At 34.6% G+C, this 20229-nt stretch overlaps 1 protein-coding gene across 2 annotated transcripts in view; it reads left to right on the forward strand.

Annotated features, from left to right (window-relative positions):
* ELP3 (elongator acetyltransferase complex subunit 3) overlaps window positions 1-20229 on the forward strand; it is a 116928-nt gene that overhangs the window by 12569 nt on the left and 84130 nt on the right. For both annotated transcript variants that reach the window (XM_037813057.1, XM_037813058.1), the window contains exons 5-7: window positions 665-728; window positions 3432-3500; window positions 5510-5664. In XM_037813057.1, the coding sequence (XP_037668985.1) occupies window positions 665-728; window positions 3432-3500; window positions 5510-5664 (288 nt within the window). The remainder of the gene's footprint in view (window positions 1-664; window positions 729-3431; window positions 3501-5509; window positions 5665-20229) is intronic.

Raw genomic sequence — 20229 nt, forward strand, 5'->3', positions numbered from 1 at the left:
GTATTTCAGTACTTTAAAAATGAATCATAAAGATTTTAATATGTTGCAGTATGCAATAATAAGTATATAGGTTGTGGAAATCAAAACAGACATTCTGTTAACTTGATAAATGAAATGTGGAAATATGCTTACCTAAATTCCAGGTGTCAGACATTTAAAATGAATTTGGATCAGAAAAGTACCAAAATGAGAAGTTATCCTTATAAATTACCTTTAGACTTCTTAAATTTAGGTATTTGGAAAAATTAGCAGAAGAATATACATGATTCTAGGTAGGAAGGTTGAAAGGGGGAAAGATTTTCTTGAGTATGGTTACCAAGAAAGCATTGTCAATATCAGTTCAAACTTAGGAAAACTTAGTATCTATTATTGCCACCTAAAAGCTTAAGCCTCTGAAATAATAGTGACTGTAGTGTTTTGAAAATGAATGGAATAGTGCTCCTTTATATGTTTATCTTCTTGTAATAGCATTCCTTTATATATTTATCTTGTTTACTTGTTAGTAGAAAATATATCATTTGCAGATACTGCAAAAGCAGACTCTTCTGTTAGGATTTGAAAGTGTTTTGATTTTAGGATTTTGTGGAGACTGTAAATACTTGAACTACACTGTTGAACTAAGTTTTGTATCTGATTTCTTAATTCTGTTGTTGTGTTGGCACAGTTACTGCCCTGGTGGACCTGATTCAGATTTTGAATATTCAACTCAGTCTTATACTGGATATGAGGTAAAGTAATTTGAAGTTATCCTAATGAAACATTACATCATATGTTACAATACAGTTACCCCTTCCACATTGCGACTTTTCCCATCAGGATTTCAGTATGTCACGGGTTGGTATAAGAAATTAAATGGGAATTTTGGGGGAGTTTTGCAGGAGCTGTAGATGACATGCAAAGGCCAGCAGACAATGCACAAAGGCTAGAAGTATGTAGGATTGTTATAAAAAAGGCAATTCCATAGACTCTGGCATCATTTGAGAAAAGGCTAGGTCCTTATATGATTCCCTATAGGAAAATGAAGGTGAAGGGTCTACCCCTACAGATTTTTTAGGCCAGCAAAGTCTGGTTTGAAAATTTTAAAAAAAGGTTTAGCCTATGCAGTGTAAAAGTAACGGGAGAGGCAGCTAGGGAGTTTCCTGAAACCCTGAAAAAAAAAAAAATTTTTTATGTGGATTTCCAGATAATGGCAGTACCACACCCCCAACCCCCGTGATGTGGAAGGGATAACTGTAATGTGGTTTTGCAAGTACTCACTTTCTTAAAATTTATATGTTTAATTTTTTCTGGTTGCAAAAGTTTTCTGTTCACCAAATATTCGCTGAGTGTCTACTAGCGCCATTTGTTGTTCTTGTCACTGGAGAAATACTTACATAGCACTTACTAATATATGCCACACATTATTCTAAGTGCTTTACTACCTTAAACCTTACAGCAACCCTTTGAAGTAGACACTGTCATTATCTCCGTTTTCCAGATGAGGAAACTGAGACATAGAAGGTTTAAACAACTGGCCCAAGACACACCACTAGTAAGTGACAGAGCCAGGTTTAGAACTCTGTCTTATTGCAGTGCTCCTCACCACTACATGGTACTGCCTCTTTTGCAGTGAACAAAATGGACAAGGTCTTTGGTGGTGTGGCATAATTTCTAATAATGGAAGATGGAAAATAAGGAAACAAACAGGAAAAAATACCAGGTACTAATAAAGGCTAAACAGAGAATTAGAGTAAGGTGATAGATAGACAGACAGAGTATAGTAGTTAGGAAGGGATTTTCTTAGGAGGTGATATCTAAGCTGAGACCTGAATAATAAGAAAAAGCCAGTCATAAGAATATTGGACAAGAGCGTTCCTAGCAGAGAGAATAGCTAGAACAAAGGCCCCAAGGTAGGATGACAATGGGATGTTATAGAGCATAGTGGGTAAGTGAAAGCATGAAGTTGTAGAGACAGATTAGATGGGGGGTTGCAAGCCAGGGAAGAGAGTTTGGATTTTATTATAGATGGCATGACAAACCATTAAAGTTTAAAGCAGGGGAATGGTAGAATCTGATCTAGATGTTTAAAAGATAATTTTGATGACTATGTGGAGAAAGGATTAGAGTGGGATAAGAGAGATCAGAAGCCAGCGAGCCATGTGACTTTTTCTTCATATATGGTTTTTCAATTTTTTCTTGTTTTCCATGCTTTTAAATTTTAAAAATACCAAGGGAATGACTGCATGAAAAGGCACCCTCACTCCTCTCCCCTGGCAACCTTTTCTGCTTCCAGCAGGCAGTCACTGTTGTCTATTTCTTATATAACCTTCAAATATATATATTCTTTATCCTGTTTTTTTTTAACACATGCTGGCTTATCAAAACACTGTTCTGTATCTCACCTTTTTTATTTAACAATGTATTTTAGAGATCATTTTATATTAATGTGTCCTTTCATGGCTAAAGAATATTTCACTGTATGACAGCATAGAGGCTTTTTGTTAAGCCATTAAAAACCATGCTGTATTTAATAACCTTCTTTAAAGATTATTTTACCACATATATTTAATACATTTTTTCATTGTGAAATTTAACATTTATACATAAAAGTAATAACTTTCAAAGTACAGTTTAACAAGTAGTGAGAGAACAAATTACAGTTCCACAATTTCAGTTATTTCCTTATTGTGAAATATGTATATACAGAAAGGTGATAACTTTCAAAGTACAATTTAACAAGTAGCTATAGAGCAAATTTCAAAGAATGTTATGGTTTCGGTTATTTTCTCCTAGCTATTCTAATACTCTAGCATCTAAAAGTGAATTTATATAAAGATTCAGTATTCATAATCCTTTGTTAAATCCTGTCTTGTCTGTTTCTGCCTCTTCCTCATGTTTAATGACTTTCTCGGTCTCCGGGGGTGTCTAGGCAGTGACCACCCTAACTCATTCGTATTGTAAAGGGGTGTTGACATTATGGGGAAGGGAGCTTCATCTGGTGGTGGTTCTTAAAGAGGCTGCTGCCTCTGGGCTTTAGGACTTGTCTGGCATAGGAACACTGGTGGATTTAAGTTTCTGAGAGAGAAAATCAGTGAGTGAAACTTTTATAGAATCTATAATTATTTTACCACATACCTTTTGAATATATATGTACATCTATGTGTATGAGTGGTGTACCTGGGGATTCAATAAGTATTTATACAAAAGATAGTGTAATATAAAAAAAGGCCCTGCTGTTGAGATTCTTAAGACAATTGGGAATGTAGACCAGCCAGATGATATTCAGTATGTTATTCTTAACCTTGACAAGAATGAAAAAGAAAGAAAGGGGCACAAGCCAAACTTTTGGTGCTAAAAACCATAGGAATTTTATTTTAAAAAGGACCGTTCTGTAACTATTTTTTATTTTTAATCCACATGTAGGCATAACAGGATGTTTTTCTCTTTCTTAGCCAACCTCCATGCGAGCTATACGTGCCAGATATGACCCTTATTTACAGACGAGACACCGAATAGAACAGGTAAATTTTTAAAAAATATTTTGAAGTTAGATTTTTATACTTAGTAAGAAGGTATTGTTGCTTGATTTGAGTTGAACCTGAAATAAGAACTAAAAGAGTAGATTTTCCCCTTTGTAACTTTTTAATATTGCAGTTTTGCAATGCCTAGCAAGGTTTAAAACACAGCTTTCTTCAGAGACTGTAATATTTTCTTTAAAGGTTCTATATTTTCCAAACTTCTTTCAGTTTGTAGAAACTAATTTATGGTATGGAATTCATGGACTATAGCTGTGTGAAAGTTCTCAGACAATAAGTGGGTTGAACTTTAACTTCCGTTAGCCAAGTGAAGAAGTACTGCAACTGACTTGCTAGGAATAGGGCTAGAAAATTGAGTGCAGTGAGTTACAAGGAACAGTTTGGGGTTATGGAAATGTTCTAATGACTGTGATGGTAGTGGCTATATAATTCTTTACATTTATCAGCATTCATCAAATTGTACACTTAAAACTAGTGGATTTTATTGTATGAAAATTATACCTCAAATAGCTGATTAAGAAAGTAGTGTGTAAATGAAGTTGCTCTGTTCAAGAAATCAGAACATTAGTACAGATTTTCTTAAAAATTTTTTTTTTAATGTAAGCACTGTCTGTAGTGGTTACAGTAAAAATATAATAAGGCAAATACAAAAGGAAGTGATACATACCATCAATATGGGTTTATTTAACTGTTGCTATGAGTGAATACCATCCAGTTGTAATTTTCACTTCACTTTCACCAAGCATATGTGGAACAGTGACTGTCAGGTACAGGAGAGGACCCCACCTCTCCACAGAGAGGAGCCTATGGAGTGTGGAAACATATTCTCATCTTACCATTGCATCAGTCTCGTTTTTAATCATGACATCTAGTTCATTTAAAATGAAAAATTATATTTCCATAGAGTGTGAAATATTTACGTTTACCAAAGAGGAGGTTGGATTTTAAAAGGTTATAAACTGATGTAGAACAATGATTCTTAACCACAGATTATTAGAATCCCTTGAGTAGTTTTTTCATAACATGTGTCAGAGCCTCATCTCTGGAGATTCTGATCAAGTCTCCTTTAAGATCCTGGCAAGAAATTTTGGTAAAGTCACCAGTGTGGTTCTGATGTATACCCTTTGTAAACAATCATGGGTATAGAAATATTCTTTATGTATGTATAAATTTTTTCACCATTTTCAGAAACAAGTATAAAAAAGAAATACTTTTTTGTCCAATTTAGTGTAGATATCCTTTACGTAGTACATTGATTCTAAATCATAATTCAATTGTCTACTTGACCCTGTTTTTCTCAAGCCTAAGTATATAGCAAGAAATTCAGACACTCTTTTTAAAAATCAGAATCTTGGTTCATTATAGTTGTTAAAATGAAAGATTTGTACCATTCTGTCCCCTAGTAGGGTAGATTTGATTATTTCATATTTTGTCAATAGTTTTCAGACTTTCATTTTCCATTTTTCTCAGAAAGCAGGCTTGAGGTGCCACTTATGCCCTGAATCTTCACAATTTATAACTCGCTTCTTGTTTTCTTTCTAATCTAACATTGTTTTTTCTTCCATTTGCATCAAGTCTCTGATGTTGCATATAGTCATGTTTGTTGTCCGCAAGACCTACCTACCACAAAATGTCGCATGAAATATATGATCAATAAATAGTTGCTTATAATTAATAGATACTTTTTTCTTTACTGCTGTCTAGTTTTTATTGTGTCTTTTAAAATTTCCATTTGAGTCTGTAGGTATTGAAGTCAAGCTTCTTTTTTATTATTTTTAATTCTCAGTCTCCCTCCTTATTTGAGCTGTGGTATTTTTTTCTTTCAGACTCTGGAGACCACTTTTTTCATTCCACAGAATTAGCCAAACATGTTTAATTGCTTTTCATTTTAAAGCTATACTAATGAAAACACTGCAAAATAAAATTAGAAATTTGCAACATATTCTTAGTTTAGGTGACTGTCTTTCTGATGCTGATGAATTTATGTCTTTCAGTTAAAACAACTTGGACACAGTGTGGATAAAGTCGAGTTTATTGTGATGGGTGGAACGTTCATGGCCCTTCCAGAAGAATACAGAGATTATTTCATTCGAAATTTACATGATGCCTTATCAGGACATACTTCCAACAATATTTACGAGGCAGTCAAGTAAGAAATCCTTGTTTTATCATAAATAAATCTTTCTAGATAAACTTTGTACTAACAAAGTATAATTTAATATTTTCAATATGTGCCGTCCATTTTTTTCTCATTTTTTAAAATTATGAAATATTTCAAGCATATAAAAAATAATATGTACCTTTTCTTGGTTCCACTGTCATCTTTCCTCCCCAGAACTAACCATTTTCCTGAGTTGGGGGTTTCTTGTTCTGAGGTACAAAAATGTGTGCATGCGCGTGTGTGTGTATACAAACACGCAAAATATAGATACATTTATTTATACCTTATTTAGGATCTTTGCATGTTTGGAACTTCATATACTGATATTATTTAATGGATATCACTTTGCAACTTAGTTTTTCTGCTTAATATTCCATTTTTGAGATTTGACTGTATTGCTATATGCAGCTCTAAATCATTTTTTAAAACTCATATACTCTATACAGTTTCATTGTGTGAAAATACCACAGTTATCAGATTTCCTGTCAAGGTTGTTTGCAACTTTTTCCCACTTTAAAGAGTGATAAAATAAGCATTCTTACATATGTCTCCTAGGACATGTATGAGAGTTTCCTTGGGGTCTCTGCCAATGTCGAAGAGTGTGACATCTTTCATTTTACTTGATTTATCATTACTTTACTCTCGAAAGTGGTTGTCAATTTATTCTTCTTGTAGCAGCATATGAAAATTCCTTTTGCTCTACATCCACATTCTTATTTCTTGTAGTTTTGGGAAAAAGGACTTTTTATTGAAGTAATCCTTTTTTAAAAAAAGTGAGTATTGTCCATTGACATAGTAGTATGTTCTCAAATAGTGATTCAGAAAATCTGTGTAGATTTTTTCAGCCTTAGGCTGGTCTAAACTGCAGGAATAGTTGCTTGAGCTAGTTGAGTTTTCAGCCCACACAAAAGAATTGGGAGTACTCTTCATCTGCAACATTTAGCTGCTACAAAATCAACAAAACAATTGACTATTATTTAGTAACTCCTAAATAATTCCTGCTTATGAATGGGATCATTTACTCATTTTGAATTATAGTTCACAAAACAGAAGAGAATTATACATTCTTTTGATGCCTTATTTCTCAATTTTTAGCAAGAAGAATACTAATGTTTCATATTTAGTTCAATGATTAAAGAAGTGAAAGTCTTAAAATAGTTTTCAGAAGTTTCAGGAATGCCGGGGTAGTTACTTGTGCACTATTTCCTCTTTATTTAACAAATACATATTGAGAAGTGTACCATGCACTGTTTTAAGTACTGGGAACAACATGGTGAACAAGACAGATACTGTCCTTGCTCTCATGGTGCCTACATTCTACTAAACAAATAACAAACAGTATGTTTATGGTGGAGAATAAAGGAGGTTATTTTCCAGATGAAGTAGTGATATTGAAGCTGAGACTTGAAGTATAAGGAGTTGTCATTCAGGCCAACAGAAGAAAGAATATTCCAAGCAGAAAGAATAACAAATTCAGCCCAAGTCATAAGGCCAACACTCACAGCTTCTTTTGGCCGAGGATGACTTGCCCACCCCTGACCAGTTGTCGTAGCCAGAGGAATGCAGGGGCATGTGGCCAAACTGGCACCTCTGTTCCCACAGCACAATGAGGGTGTTTGGGCAGGACTGCCAGCTCCTCCAAGGAACACTGGCAGGCAAAACCAGCAGATGGCCATCATAGTGGAGGGAGATGATGAACTCTCTCCTTTCTTTCCTGGTTTCATTTATTTTTTAAATAAAAATAATGCATGTTCATGTTAAAAAAAAAAAAAAAAAGACAAAGGCACTGAAATGGAAAAGAGATTGGGGTATTCTAGGAACAGAATGAAGGCCAGTGTGGCTAGATCCCAGTGAGCAAGGGAGAGAACAGCATGAGATGAGGTAGGAAAGTAAGGCAAGGGCCAAATTTTACATGTTTTTGAGGAGTTTGAATTTTATTTGAATGCAGTATGAGGTAGGTTAAATGGTTTTAAGCAGGGCTGTGACTTGTTTGGATTTATAACTGATAAGGTTATTCTGGCTGTTGTCTGACTAATGGGTTAGAGGGATTATAAGAGTGAAAGTAGGAAACCGTATAGGAGACTGTTAAACCTAGCTCATACTGGGGTGGTGGTGGTGATGGAGATGATCGAGAAGAGAAGGTCTATTAGAGCTATTTTGTTGATGTAGCTGACGGGACTTTGGGTTGGCTATTGCGGGTTAAGGGAGAGGAAGGAATCAAGAATGACACCCAGGTTTTGGTTGTGAGAAATGGTTGGAGGGTATACCATATACAGAGATGTGAAAGATAGAGGGAAGAGCAGGTTTGTGGGAGAAAGTCAAGAGTTTTGTTTTGGACATAAGTTTGAAATGCGTCTGGTACTTTCAGCTGGAGATGTCAGGCAGGCTATTAGATTTACAAGAGAAGTCTGGGCAGGCAATATAATATTTGGAATTATCAACTCATAAATGGTATTTACAGCCATGTAAGTGGATGAGATCATTTAATGGGAGTGTGTCAGATCTCCAGGGACTACTAAGTGAAAAAGCAAGTTTTTGAGCGATTCTTAGAGTATCATCCCATAATTTTTTTGTACATGTATGTATAAATATATGGAAAAGGTATTAGAACTATTATAATCCAACTATAGGCATTAGTCAGAGATGACAAGGAAGGGGCATGGGGTGGGGGTAAAGGAGGACCTTCACATATGCTCTCAGTACAATGTGATGAATGAGCATTAAGGTGGGTATTTTATTCACTTTTTTTTTTTTCACTCTGTGTGCTCAAAAGAGCATGAAACAAATTACATGGCCCATGTGTATTATAAACATGTTTTTCTGGCTCTGAGGTTCTCTAAGTCCAGCCCTGTGTCCTAAACAGTATCCTGTTTATACTTTTTGTATTATGTAACAGTGCTGTCTTTTATTTGCTTCAATTTTGTGTAGAGGTGGTATTTTGATTTTTCCTTCCAATAGAGAAGACAGACTTGCTCCAACAAAATCACTCACTCTTGTCAGTTCCCCCTTGAATATCAGGAAGTATTTATAAGATAGCTGATCCAGCTAAATGATGTGTGTGTGTACATGAAAACATCTGGGTGTATACATGGTAAGTAATATTGAAAAAAATGCCTATTTAACATTCAGTATGTAACCTATATAAATCTTAACTTCCTGGTGAGTATCTTTGCATAGTTTTAAATTCAGAGAAACTCAGTCTTGCACTAAAGTAATGGAAGAAAAATTTAAATTTTCATTGAAGTCTCTCAGAAAGCACTAAATTGGAAAAAATGAAAAACAAATATATTTAAAATTCTCTTTTCCCATCTCATGTTCTTTCACCATCTCTCAGTCATGGTACCTGCTCCAAAGTGGAGACTTCTCCACTCCAAGCTCTCCAAAATTTTCCCCAATTCTAATATCTCTTCTCTCCTCTCTATACTAATTTGTGTTATATAGATCACTTTAATCTCTCTGGTTTCTTTCTTTTACTTGTTCTGTTACTAGTCCAATTCTGCCACGAGGAAAGCTGATCCAGCAAGCAAGACTCCTTTGTGCAGGGAGAGATTTAAATTTGCAGCTTGAATCATTTCTTTTATCCCTGTCACCACTGTAAAGAAAGATACCACACTCATTTTTGAGATGTAAACATAACTTCAATTTGGGGTTGTATCTTTCTTAATCAACTTGTGCAATTCAACTGTTCATACCTAATTAATTTGGTAAAATGAATTATTTACATACAGTCAATACGTAGTTGCTTTGGATTTTCCTCAACAAGAGGGTATATATTTCTGTTTATTCACTGTATATCACACACACACATGCACACACTACCCTTTTAATGTTTAGTTTTCATTTTAATTGAACAGATCTTTTACTGTAAGTGCCCTGTTTTTTTATTTTTATTTTTTATTTTTTTATTTGAGAAGTTGTTTACAGAACAATCATGCATAAAATACAAGATTCCCACTCTTTTAATCCTCAGATTAAGCTTTTAAGTATTCAGATTAGCCCTGTCTTAAAGATGAAGAAACTAAGGTACAAAGAGATAAAGCACCTTGCACAAAATCAAACTATAGCTCTAGTACCTTAGATAAAATGTGATTTAAGGAAAAACAGCCCTGGTTAGTTCAAAATCTCAGGTAGTTGAGTAGTTGAGCGGGGATATGAACTTTGCTATAATTTTAGAAACTGTGTTAGGTATAAAAATGTATGAGCGTGTGTACGTGTGTGTACATTATCATAACTTGAAAGCATTGGAAGGAGTATAGTCTCTTTATTCTTGTGCCCCCTTTCTCACCACCTTCAGGCTTTTTCTGGTTTCTCTTTTGGATCAGGGAAAGGAAGGGGAAAGTCATATAATTAACTGTGAAGTTGTTCAGATAATGCCATCTTTTAGAGTGTTTTGCTGGGTAATAAATAGGACTGAATTTTGAATTGGCCTAAGGGTATTTTTCAATACCTTGTAATTAAAGTAGTTCTTGTCATATGGTAGGCATTAAGTAAATACGTGAGTGAGTTTTGAGTGCATGATTGCTCTGTAGATCAAATATTGATAACCAATGACAGTAGATTGGGGTGCTTCTTGAAATGGGGCTAAGGACATCTTTTTGTGCCCTCCCTTCTTTCTTTATATCCTTAACTTCTTTGCTTTCCTTCAGGTTTGTAAACATTGGAAAGAACAAAGAGACTTTTTAATAAGTTTAAATAAATATCAAGGGTAGCTTGAGGGTCCTGTGTAAAGGGTTAGGCAGCTAGTATATGTGGAAAGCAACCTACTTTATTTGATTGACTCTAGGGTGTATCTGGTGAATTCTGTGTTCATGAATCCAGACTTTTAGCCAGTGTGATCTCTTCCTCCTATAGGGACTTCGGTAGCAGTATGAGGATGGTGATCATGTTTTTACCACTCATTCAAAACCTTGCTCATGCATGAATATGAGTCATGAACTGCTAAGGTCTTTCAAATGTTAGAGGATTAATGGTATTATGCAACTCATTCTTAATAATACTCAAAATCAAACTATAGCACCAATACCTTAAATAAAATGTGATTTAAGGAAAAACAACTTTAATTGGTTCAAAGTCCCATGACATTGAAAGGGCAGCAGTCACTGACAGAAACTCATTCAACTCTGAATTCCCTAATAGTTATCTATCTACCATTAGGCTTTTCTACCTAAGCTTATAGCTTATGTATATATATACTGTTTTCTCCATGCAGCTACTCTTGTGTTGAAGTCCTTACATATTAAAGTCTAATTAAGCTATAAGTATCTTGAATTTGCCCCCCCCACCCCAGTGAAAGTTTACCACAAAGCCTTTCATAGTCTACAACATAGTCTTTCATAGTCCCCTAGGTTGTATGAGGCATGTCAGCTGAGGACGGTATAATGAATTCTTAGGATGTAGCTAGTTTGACATTTTCATCAGAGTGGAAATTTTTAAAAACTTGCTTTATTCTTGGTGTGAAGTTTTAGCTTTACTTTTACAGAAATGTTCTAGTACCCAATATTTGAATATTAGTTGTCTTGTTGGGATGAAAATGAGTTTTTGTATTACAACTAGCTAGCTTCAGATCATGATATGTTTGGTAGAAAAAACCCTTTGGAGAAGTAAGCCTCTTTTGGTAATGGACTAGGCAAAGCCAAGCGTTTTGTCTCTGTTCTTGAATTTACCTCAAGATGGCAACAAACACTTAATACTTTTGGATAAAATTTGTATATGATTTGAGTATTCATTGCAATACTTCTCATAAACGGCTCTTAGGAAGTAATAAAAATGCATTCTGGGACCCATAAAACCATCCGTAAATGTTACATTGAACACTCCACCCACACTTGACATATTTTGCTCTTTTCTCCTGGTGTCTCTACTTTTACGAGATAATCTGAATAAAGCTGATTTGTGACATCTTATTTGCTTCATTGAGCTAGATTTTTAGTACAAACCCCCTATAATACAGTTGCTATTTGTTTGGGAGGAATTTTTGTATTATTTGAAGATGTAGTAATATCTTTGTGAAACAAAGATCAGCCCAGAGAAACGCTGTTCTCTTCAAAACTTTACCTTGCTGTTATTTTGCTGTTCCATATGTTATCTGAAACAGGGATATTTGTGAAAACTGGTTGGTTTATCCAGTGTAGCTCACCTCTCTTAGATATAAAGTGATGAACTTCATGTTTAGTACTGGTTGATATTAGTTGTTTTGCTTGCTAACCACACAGATATAACACTGATTTTAATCAGCTTAGTGGGTTTTTGTTTTTGTTGTTGTTTTTTGTTTTTTGAGATTAATTTCAAATTAAATTAACAATTACATATTGTAACATATGAGTCAACAGTGTTTAAGGTTAGAAGTCTGTTCAGACTAGGGTCATATTTTACTATTAACCCAGCTGTCCCTGCTTTGTTCTCATATGTATAACCTGATTAAACTTTTGCTTCTTATTTAACAGATTAGGAGTTAGAGTAAGGAAAAGCCCTAGTAGGGTGAACCTGGTTATTACTTACAGCAAGTTAGTAGCAAGCAGTGTTATATCCTTGCAGATGGAAAAACTGGAAAGATGAGTGAGTGTACAGAGAGTTCAAGGACAAAGCAGGTATAGTTTCTCTGAAGGCTCATTAAATCAAGCAAAGTGATAATCACTCATTACTATCAGCTAGACTGAGACTCTTCAGTCATCTCCAGAAAGGAACAATTACTGATGACTATCATTCTATAAAAATCATAACTGTATATTAAAAGGACCGGCAGTGGGATCTGAGTCACCCATTCACCAGAATGCATATGTTGCCAAATAACTCAGAACAGCCTTTTTAAAATAGTTTTATTCCTTTTTAATCAGTGTTGCCCAGAAGCAGTTTTACATTCAATCTTTAATGCTCCTTGGCTGTTTTCACAAGATGCAATTTAAAAGGGTAGTTACCCATCAAGAAGTGTGTGAGTCATACTTTCTCCCTGTGGAATTTTTAATTCATTTCCGTACCTTTCTTTATTATTTCTCCCCCTACCTCACTGCCACCCCAATGACTTTAAAGCCTCCAACTATGTCCTTAATATGTCTTGCAAAAGTGGAGTGCTAGGTAATGTTGGGGACCTAGTCTGGAAGACAATTTCATAGACTTGCAGAGCTATGAAGAAAGCAAAAACAATGTAAGGGGCCTGAAAGTGAAGGACTATCTCTTGACTTGCTGCTTTGGGCCTTATTTCTGGCAGGTCTCAGAACATCCTGCATTTTGGGGCCTTGGCCCTAATACTCCCCACTCCTCATCCCCACTTTGTATATTGGCCACTTTTATTTCTTCCCTTGGTCAAGCACATTTTCACAGATGGTAACCAGGATTCTTAATATTTGCAGTCCAATCTACAATTTACAATCTTAGTTATCTTAAAAGAGAAGGTATTAGTTTTTTTTCCCCAACATTTAATTTGAAACAAACACAAAAAACAAAACTGGAAAGAAAACTCTTTTAAGATACAGAATATGACCATCATCCTAGAAAGTTCCCTCATGTGCCTTTCCACTAAATCCCCACGTGTACCTCCCAGAGGCAGCATTTGTTTTGAATTTTTTTCCCCATGAGAGATTAGTTTTATCTATTCTAGAACTTCATATAAATGGAACCATATAGCATGTACACTTTTGTGTAGGGCTTCTTTGGCTGAGTATAATGCTTTTGAGTTTCATGTTTCAGTAGTACACCTTTTTATTGCCAAGTAGTATTCTATTGTATGATTCAGTTCTGTTGATGAACATCTAGGCTATTTCCAGTTTGGGGCAATTAAGTATGAAGCTTCAATGAACATTTTTTACAAGTCTTTTTGTGGATACCTGAATTTATTTCTCTTGGGTAAATAACTAGAAGTGGAATTGTGGGGCCATACCTTTAGTTTTCTAAGAAACTGCCAGGTATTTTTTTAAAGTGGTTGTACCATTTGTACTTAAACTAGTAATGTGTATGAGTTTGGATGTTCCACATCCTCACCAATATATGATTTGTCAGTCTTCCTAATTTTAACCATTCTGATGGATGTGTAATTGTATCTTGTTGTGGTTTTAATTTGCATTTTCCTGATGACTAATGATGTTGAGCACCTTACGTGCTTATTCTATTTGTTTATCTCTCCTTTGTGAAGTGTCTATTAAAATATTTTCTAAATTGGGTTGTTATATATCCTGGATACCAGTCCTTTGTCAGATACATATTTTGCAAATACAGAAATCCATTCTGTGACTTGACTAGTCATTATGTTAATGATGTGTTTGAGCAGAAGTTTTTAATTTTGATGTTGAATTTAGCAGTTTTTTTTCTTTTATGGCTATTGCTATCTCTGTTATCTCCAATATTCCCAAGTCACAAACATATTCTCCTGTATGTTCTTCAAGTTACAGTTTTATCATTCATATTTTGGCTTATGTTCCATCTTGAATTAATTTTTATGTACAGTATGAGGTAGGAGTCAAGATTCCTTTCTTCCCATATGCATATTCAGTTGCTCTAATACCATTTGTTTAAAAACTTGCCTTTCCGAGTTGGATTATGTTGATACTTTTGTCAAAGATCAAGTGACCACATAATGTGGGATTGTGCTGTATTCTGTTCTGTTGATTTGTTTTTTAGTCTTTATGCCAGTACCACTCAGTTTTGAATATTGTATCTTTAAAGTATGTCTTGAAGTCCAAGTAGTATAAGTGTTCCACCTTTGTACATTTTTTCAAAATTGCTTTGGATATTCTAGGTCCTTGGCATTTCTATGTAAAGTTTAGAGTCACCTTGTCAATTTTATAAAAATGTATAATAGGATTGGGATTGTGCTAAAACTGTAGAACAATTTATAGAGAAATGACAGTTTAATAATATTGAGTCTTTCCATCCATGAATCTTCCTATTTACTTAGATTTTCTTTAATTTCTCCTAGCAATTTTCATTGTAGAGGTTTTGCAAATTTTGTTAAATTTGTTCCAAAGTAGTTTCATGGCTTTTGATGCTTTAGTTAATGGAACTTCTAAAAATTCCGTTTTTTAAATTGTTTTCAGCTAGTGGTATCTAGATACATGGTTCATTTTTGTATTGATCTTATGTCCTGTGCCCTTACTAAATCCATTACTTAGTTCTAAAACTTAATTTGTAATTGTGTTAGGATTTTATTCCTAAACAATCATGTCATCTGCAAATACAAGTTTTATCCTTTCCTTTTGGACCTGTGTGCTTTTCATATCTCTCTCTCTCTCTCTCTCTCTCTCTCTCTCTCTCTCTCTCTTATTGCAATGGCTAGGATCTTCACTATAGTGTTAAGTAGAAATAGTGAAAGTAGGCCTCTTTGTCTTGTTCCAAATGATAGAGGAAGTGTTCATTATTTCCAGTACTCAGTGTAATGCTGCTTGTGGGGTTTTTGAGATGCCTTTAACAGATTTAAGAAGTTTGCTGAGAGATTTTATTATTAACTCATTTGTCTAATGCTTTCTCTGTATCTGTTTAATTGATCACATGGTTTTCTTTATTATGATAATTTAGATTACACTGATTGATTTTCAAATGTTAAACTAACCTTGCACTCCTATATAAAAACCCTATTTGGTCATGAAGTATTATTCTTTTTATATATTGCTGGATTCAGTTTGCTATTACTTGGTAAAGGATTTTTATGGCTTAATTCATGAGGGATGGTGGTCTGTAATTTCCTTTTTTGTAATTTTTTTGTGATGTTTTGGTGTTGGTGTTATGCTGGCCTCATAAAACAATAAATGTTTCCTTCTCTATTTTCTGAAAGATTTTGTGCAAAATGTTATGTCTTATGTAAATGTTTGCTAGAACTCACCAGTGAAACTATCTGGTGCTGGAGTTTTCTTATTCGGAGAGTTTAAATGATAAATTAAATTCCTTTAATAGATATGGGGCTACTCAGATTTCCTGTTTCATCTAGTCATTTTGGGTAAGGTATGTTTTTCAAGGAATGTTTCCATTTTATCCATGTTGTCAAATTGTTTATCATTAAGTTGTTCATAATATTGCCTTACTATGCTTTTAATGTCTTTAAGATCTTAATGACCAACTCTCTTCAATCCTGATATTGATAATCTGTATTCTCTCTTTTTTTCCTGTGATCAGTCCTAGTTAGGGAACTCAATTTTGTTGTTCTTTTCAAAGAATTAACTTTGGGTTTTGCTTACTTTCTCTACTTTATATCTTTTTCTTCTTCAATGATTTCTGCTTTTATTTTTATTACTACCTTCTACTTTCTAGTGGTTTACTTTGCTCTTAAGGTATACAAACTTGCTATTTTCTAATGTAAGCATTTATAACTTGGTTTTCCTTTAAGCGCCGCTTTAGCTGAATCTCAGAAGTTGTGTTAAACTGTGTTTTTATTATTCAATTCAAAATATTTTCTAATATCCTTTATGTTTCTTCTTTGACTCATGGGTTGCATATAAATAGGTTGTTTAATTTCCAAATAGCTGGTTTTTCCTCCAGATTTTATTGTTATTGATTTCTAATTTCTTTTTGATCAATCTCTGTATGATTTCACTTTTTAAAAATTAATTGGGGCTTGTTTTATGGCTCAGCATAAGTAAATCTTGGTGAACATACTATGTGTATTTGAAAAGAATGTGTATTCTATATTGTTGGGTGTAATGTTCTTTAAATACCAGTTGTCAAGGTGGTTGATAGTGTTGTTCAGATGGTTGTTTGTCTTTGATTTTTTTTTTTAATCTAGTTTTATCTGTTACTGAGAGAGATGTGTTAAAATGTCCAGCTGTCATTGAGGAATTGTCTGTTTCTTCTTTTAATTGTGTTAATATTTTCTTCATGTATTTTGAAGATCTGTTATTAGATGCATACATATTTATGATTCTTAAGTTTTACTGATGTGTTGAGCTTTTTATCATTACGAAATAACTTTTTTATCATTACAAAATGTCCCTCTATTTCTGGTCTAGAAGTTTCCTTTATCTGATGTTGATTTAGTCATTACAGCCTTCATATGCTTACTGTTTGCCAGATATATTAGCTTTTCTGTACATTTACTTTCCACCTATATGCATCTATATATTCAAAGTAAGTTTCTTGTAGACAGCAGTTACAGTGATTCTTTTAAATAGCTGTTACAAGTTAGATCTTGCTTTTTTTATCCATTTTCACCACCTCTGCCTTTTTTATTTATTTTTTTTATTATTTTTTATTAAGATTTATTCACATACCATACAATCATCCAAAGCATATAATCTGTTGATCACATTACCATCATATAGTTGTTCATTCATCACCCTGATCAATTTTTAACATTTTCCTTTTACCAGGAAAAGTGAAAGCAAGAATAAAAAAAACAAGAGTAAAAGCAGAACACCCAAATTGTCTCCCCCATTCTTCCTTTAGTTTTTTTTTTCTTTTTTTTTTTTTTTTGCCCCCATTTTTCTACTCGTCCATCCATACATTGGACAAAGGGGAGTGTGATCCACATGGCTTTCCCAATCACATTGTCACCCCTCATAAGCTACATTTTTATACAATCGTCTTCAAGATTCATGGGTTCTGGGTTGTAGTTTGATAGTTTCAGGTATTTACTGCTAGCTATTCCAATTCATTGGAACCTAAAAAGGGTTGTCTATATTATGTGTAAGAGTGCCCACCAGAGTGACCTCTTGGCTCCTTTTGGAATCTGTCTGCCACTGAAGCTTATTTCATTTCATTTCACATCCTCCTTTTGGTCAAGAAGATGTTTTCCATTCCACAATGCTGGGTCTAGATTCCTCCCTGGGAGTCATATTCCACGTTGTCAGGGGTATTTACACCCCTGAGTGTCAGATCCCATGTTGTGGGGGAGGCAGTGATTTCACCTACCAAGTTGGCTTAGCTAGAGAGAGAGGGCCACATCTGAGCAACAAAGAGGCATTCAGGAGGAGACACTTAACCACAATTATAAGCAGGCCTAGCTTCTCCTTTGTAGTAACAGTCTTCCCAAGGGCAAGTCCCTTGATGGAGGGCTCAGCCCATCAAACTGCCAGTCCCCAGTGTCTGTGAGCACATCAGCAACCATCGAGGTGGGGAAGCCCAACACCCCTGCATTCTCCCCCAGCTCCTCAGAGGTGTCTGCATATTTTTTTCATTTTTTAAAAAATTAGCTATTAACTATATAAAAAAATTTTTTTTAAACATACAGTAAAAAGAACATTTCAAATAAACCAAAACAAGGGAATAAGAAAAAGACAGCTAACCTAAAATAACTATTCTACTTCCAACATGTTCCTACTCTACCCCACAAAAATAACCTCATATAGCAACATTTCTGTGAACTTGTTCATACCACATCTACCAGATATTAACAAATCATAGTCATTGTCGGGCCTTCCCAGAACATTAAATTTACCCACGATAGCTTATCTGTTACTAGTTATTGTTCCCCCTTCACTAATTGCTCTCTATCACTAGGTCCCATATATTCTACATTATAAGCCATTTATTTTACATTTTTCAATGTTCACATTAGTGGTAGCATATAATATTTATCTTTTTGTGCCTGGCTTATTTCGCTCAGCATTATGTCTTAAGGTTCATCCATGTTGTCATGTTTCACAGCATCATTTGTTCTTACGGCCACATAGTATTCCATCGTGTGTATATACCACATTTTATTTATCCACTCATTTGCTGAAGGACATTTGGATTGATTCCAACTCTTGGCAGTTGTGAATAATGCTGCTATGAACATTGGCGTGCAGATATCTGTTCATGTCACTGCTTTCAGATCTTCCAGATATATACCAAGAAGTGCAATTGCTAGATCAAAGGGTAACTCTATATCTAGTTTTCTAAGGAACTGCCAGACTGTCTTCCAGAGTGGCTGAACCAGTATAGAGTCCCACCAACAATGAATGAGAGTTCCAATTTCTCCACGTCCTCTCCAGCATTTGTAGTTTCCTGTTTGTTTAATGGCAGCCATTCTAATTGGTATGAGATGGTATCTCATTGTGGTCTTAATTTGCATTTCTCTAATAGCTACTGAAGCTGAACATTTTTTCATGTGTTTCTTGGCCATTTGTATTTCCTCTTCAGAGAACTGTCTTCGTATCTTCTGCCCGTTTTATAATGGGGCTGTCTGTACTATTGTCATTGAGTTGTAGGATTTCTTTATATATGCAGGATATCAGTCTTTTGTCAGATACATGGTTTCCAAATATATTTTCTCATTGCTGCCTCTTCACCTTTTTGACAAATTCCTTTGAGTTGCAGAAACTTCTAAGTTTGAGGAGATCCCATTTACCTATTTTTTCTTTTGTTGCTTGTGCTTTGGTTGTAAGGTTTAGGAAGTGACCACCTAATACAAGGTCCTGAAGATGTTTCCCTTACATTATCTTCTAGGAATTTTATGGTACTTTTATATTGAGGTCTTTGATCCACTTTGAGTTAATTTTTGTGTAGGGTGTGAGGTAGGGTTCCTCTTTCATTCTTTTGGATATGGATGTCCAACTCTCCCAGCCCTATTTGTTGAAAAGACTGTTATGTCCCAGTTCAGTCACTTTGGGGACCTTATCAAAGATCAGTCGGCCATAGATCTAGGGGTCTATCTCTGAATTCTCAGTTCAATTCCCTTGATCAATATGTCTGTCTTTGTGCCAGTACCATGCTGTTTTGACTGCTGTGGCTTTATAATAAGCTTCAAAGTCAGGGAGTGAAAGTCCTCCCACTTCATTTTTCTTTTTTAGAGTGTTTTTAGCAATTCGAAGCATCTCCACTTTGCGAATAAATTTGATAGCTATCTTTTCCAAGTCTGCAAAGTAGATTGTTGGAATTTTGATTGGGATTGCATTGAATCTGTACATGAGTTTGTGTAGAATTGACATCCTAATGACGTTTAGCCTTCCTATCCATGAACATGGAATATTTTTCCATCTTTTAAGGTCCCTTTCTATTTCTTTTAGTAGAGTTATGTAGTTTTCTTTGTATAGGTTTTTTACATCTTTGGTTAAGTTTATTCCTAGGTACTTGATTTTTTTAGTTGCTGTTGAAAATGGTATCTTTTTCTTGAGTGTCTCTTCACATCGTTCATTTCTAGCATATAGAAACATTACTGATTTATGTGCATTAATCTTGTATCCTGCTACTTTGCTAAATTTGTTTATTAGCTCCAGTAGCTGTATCATCAATTTCTCAGAGTTTTCCAGATATAAGATCACATCATCTGGAAATAATGACAGCTTTACTTCTTCCTTTCCAATTTAGATATCTTTTATTTCTTTGTCTTGCCAGATTGCCCTGGCAGCATTTCTAGCACAATGCTGAATAACAGTGGTGATAGCGGGCATCATTGTCTCTTTCCTGATCTTAGAGGGAAGGCTTTCAGTCTCTCACCATTGAGTACTATGCTGGCTGTGTGTTTTTCATATATGCTCTTTATCATATTGAGGAAGTTTCCTTCAATTCCTACCTTTTGAAGTGTTTTTATCAAAAAGGTATGTTGGGTTTTGTCAAATGCTTTTTCAGCATCTAATGAGATGATCATTTGATTTTCCTCTTTTGATTTGTTAATGTGTTGTAATATATTGATTGATTTTCTTATGTTGAGCC

The sequence above is a fragment of the Choloepus didactylus genome, chromosome 20 (assembly GCF_015220235.1).
Source record: "Choloepus didactylus isolate mChoDid1 chromosome 20, mChoDid1.pri, whole genome shotgun sequence".
Lineage (NCBI taxonomy): Eukaryota > Metazoa > Chordata > Mammalia > Pilosa > Megalonychidae > Choloepus > Choloepus didactylus.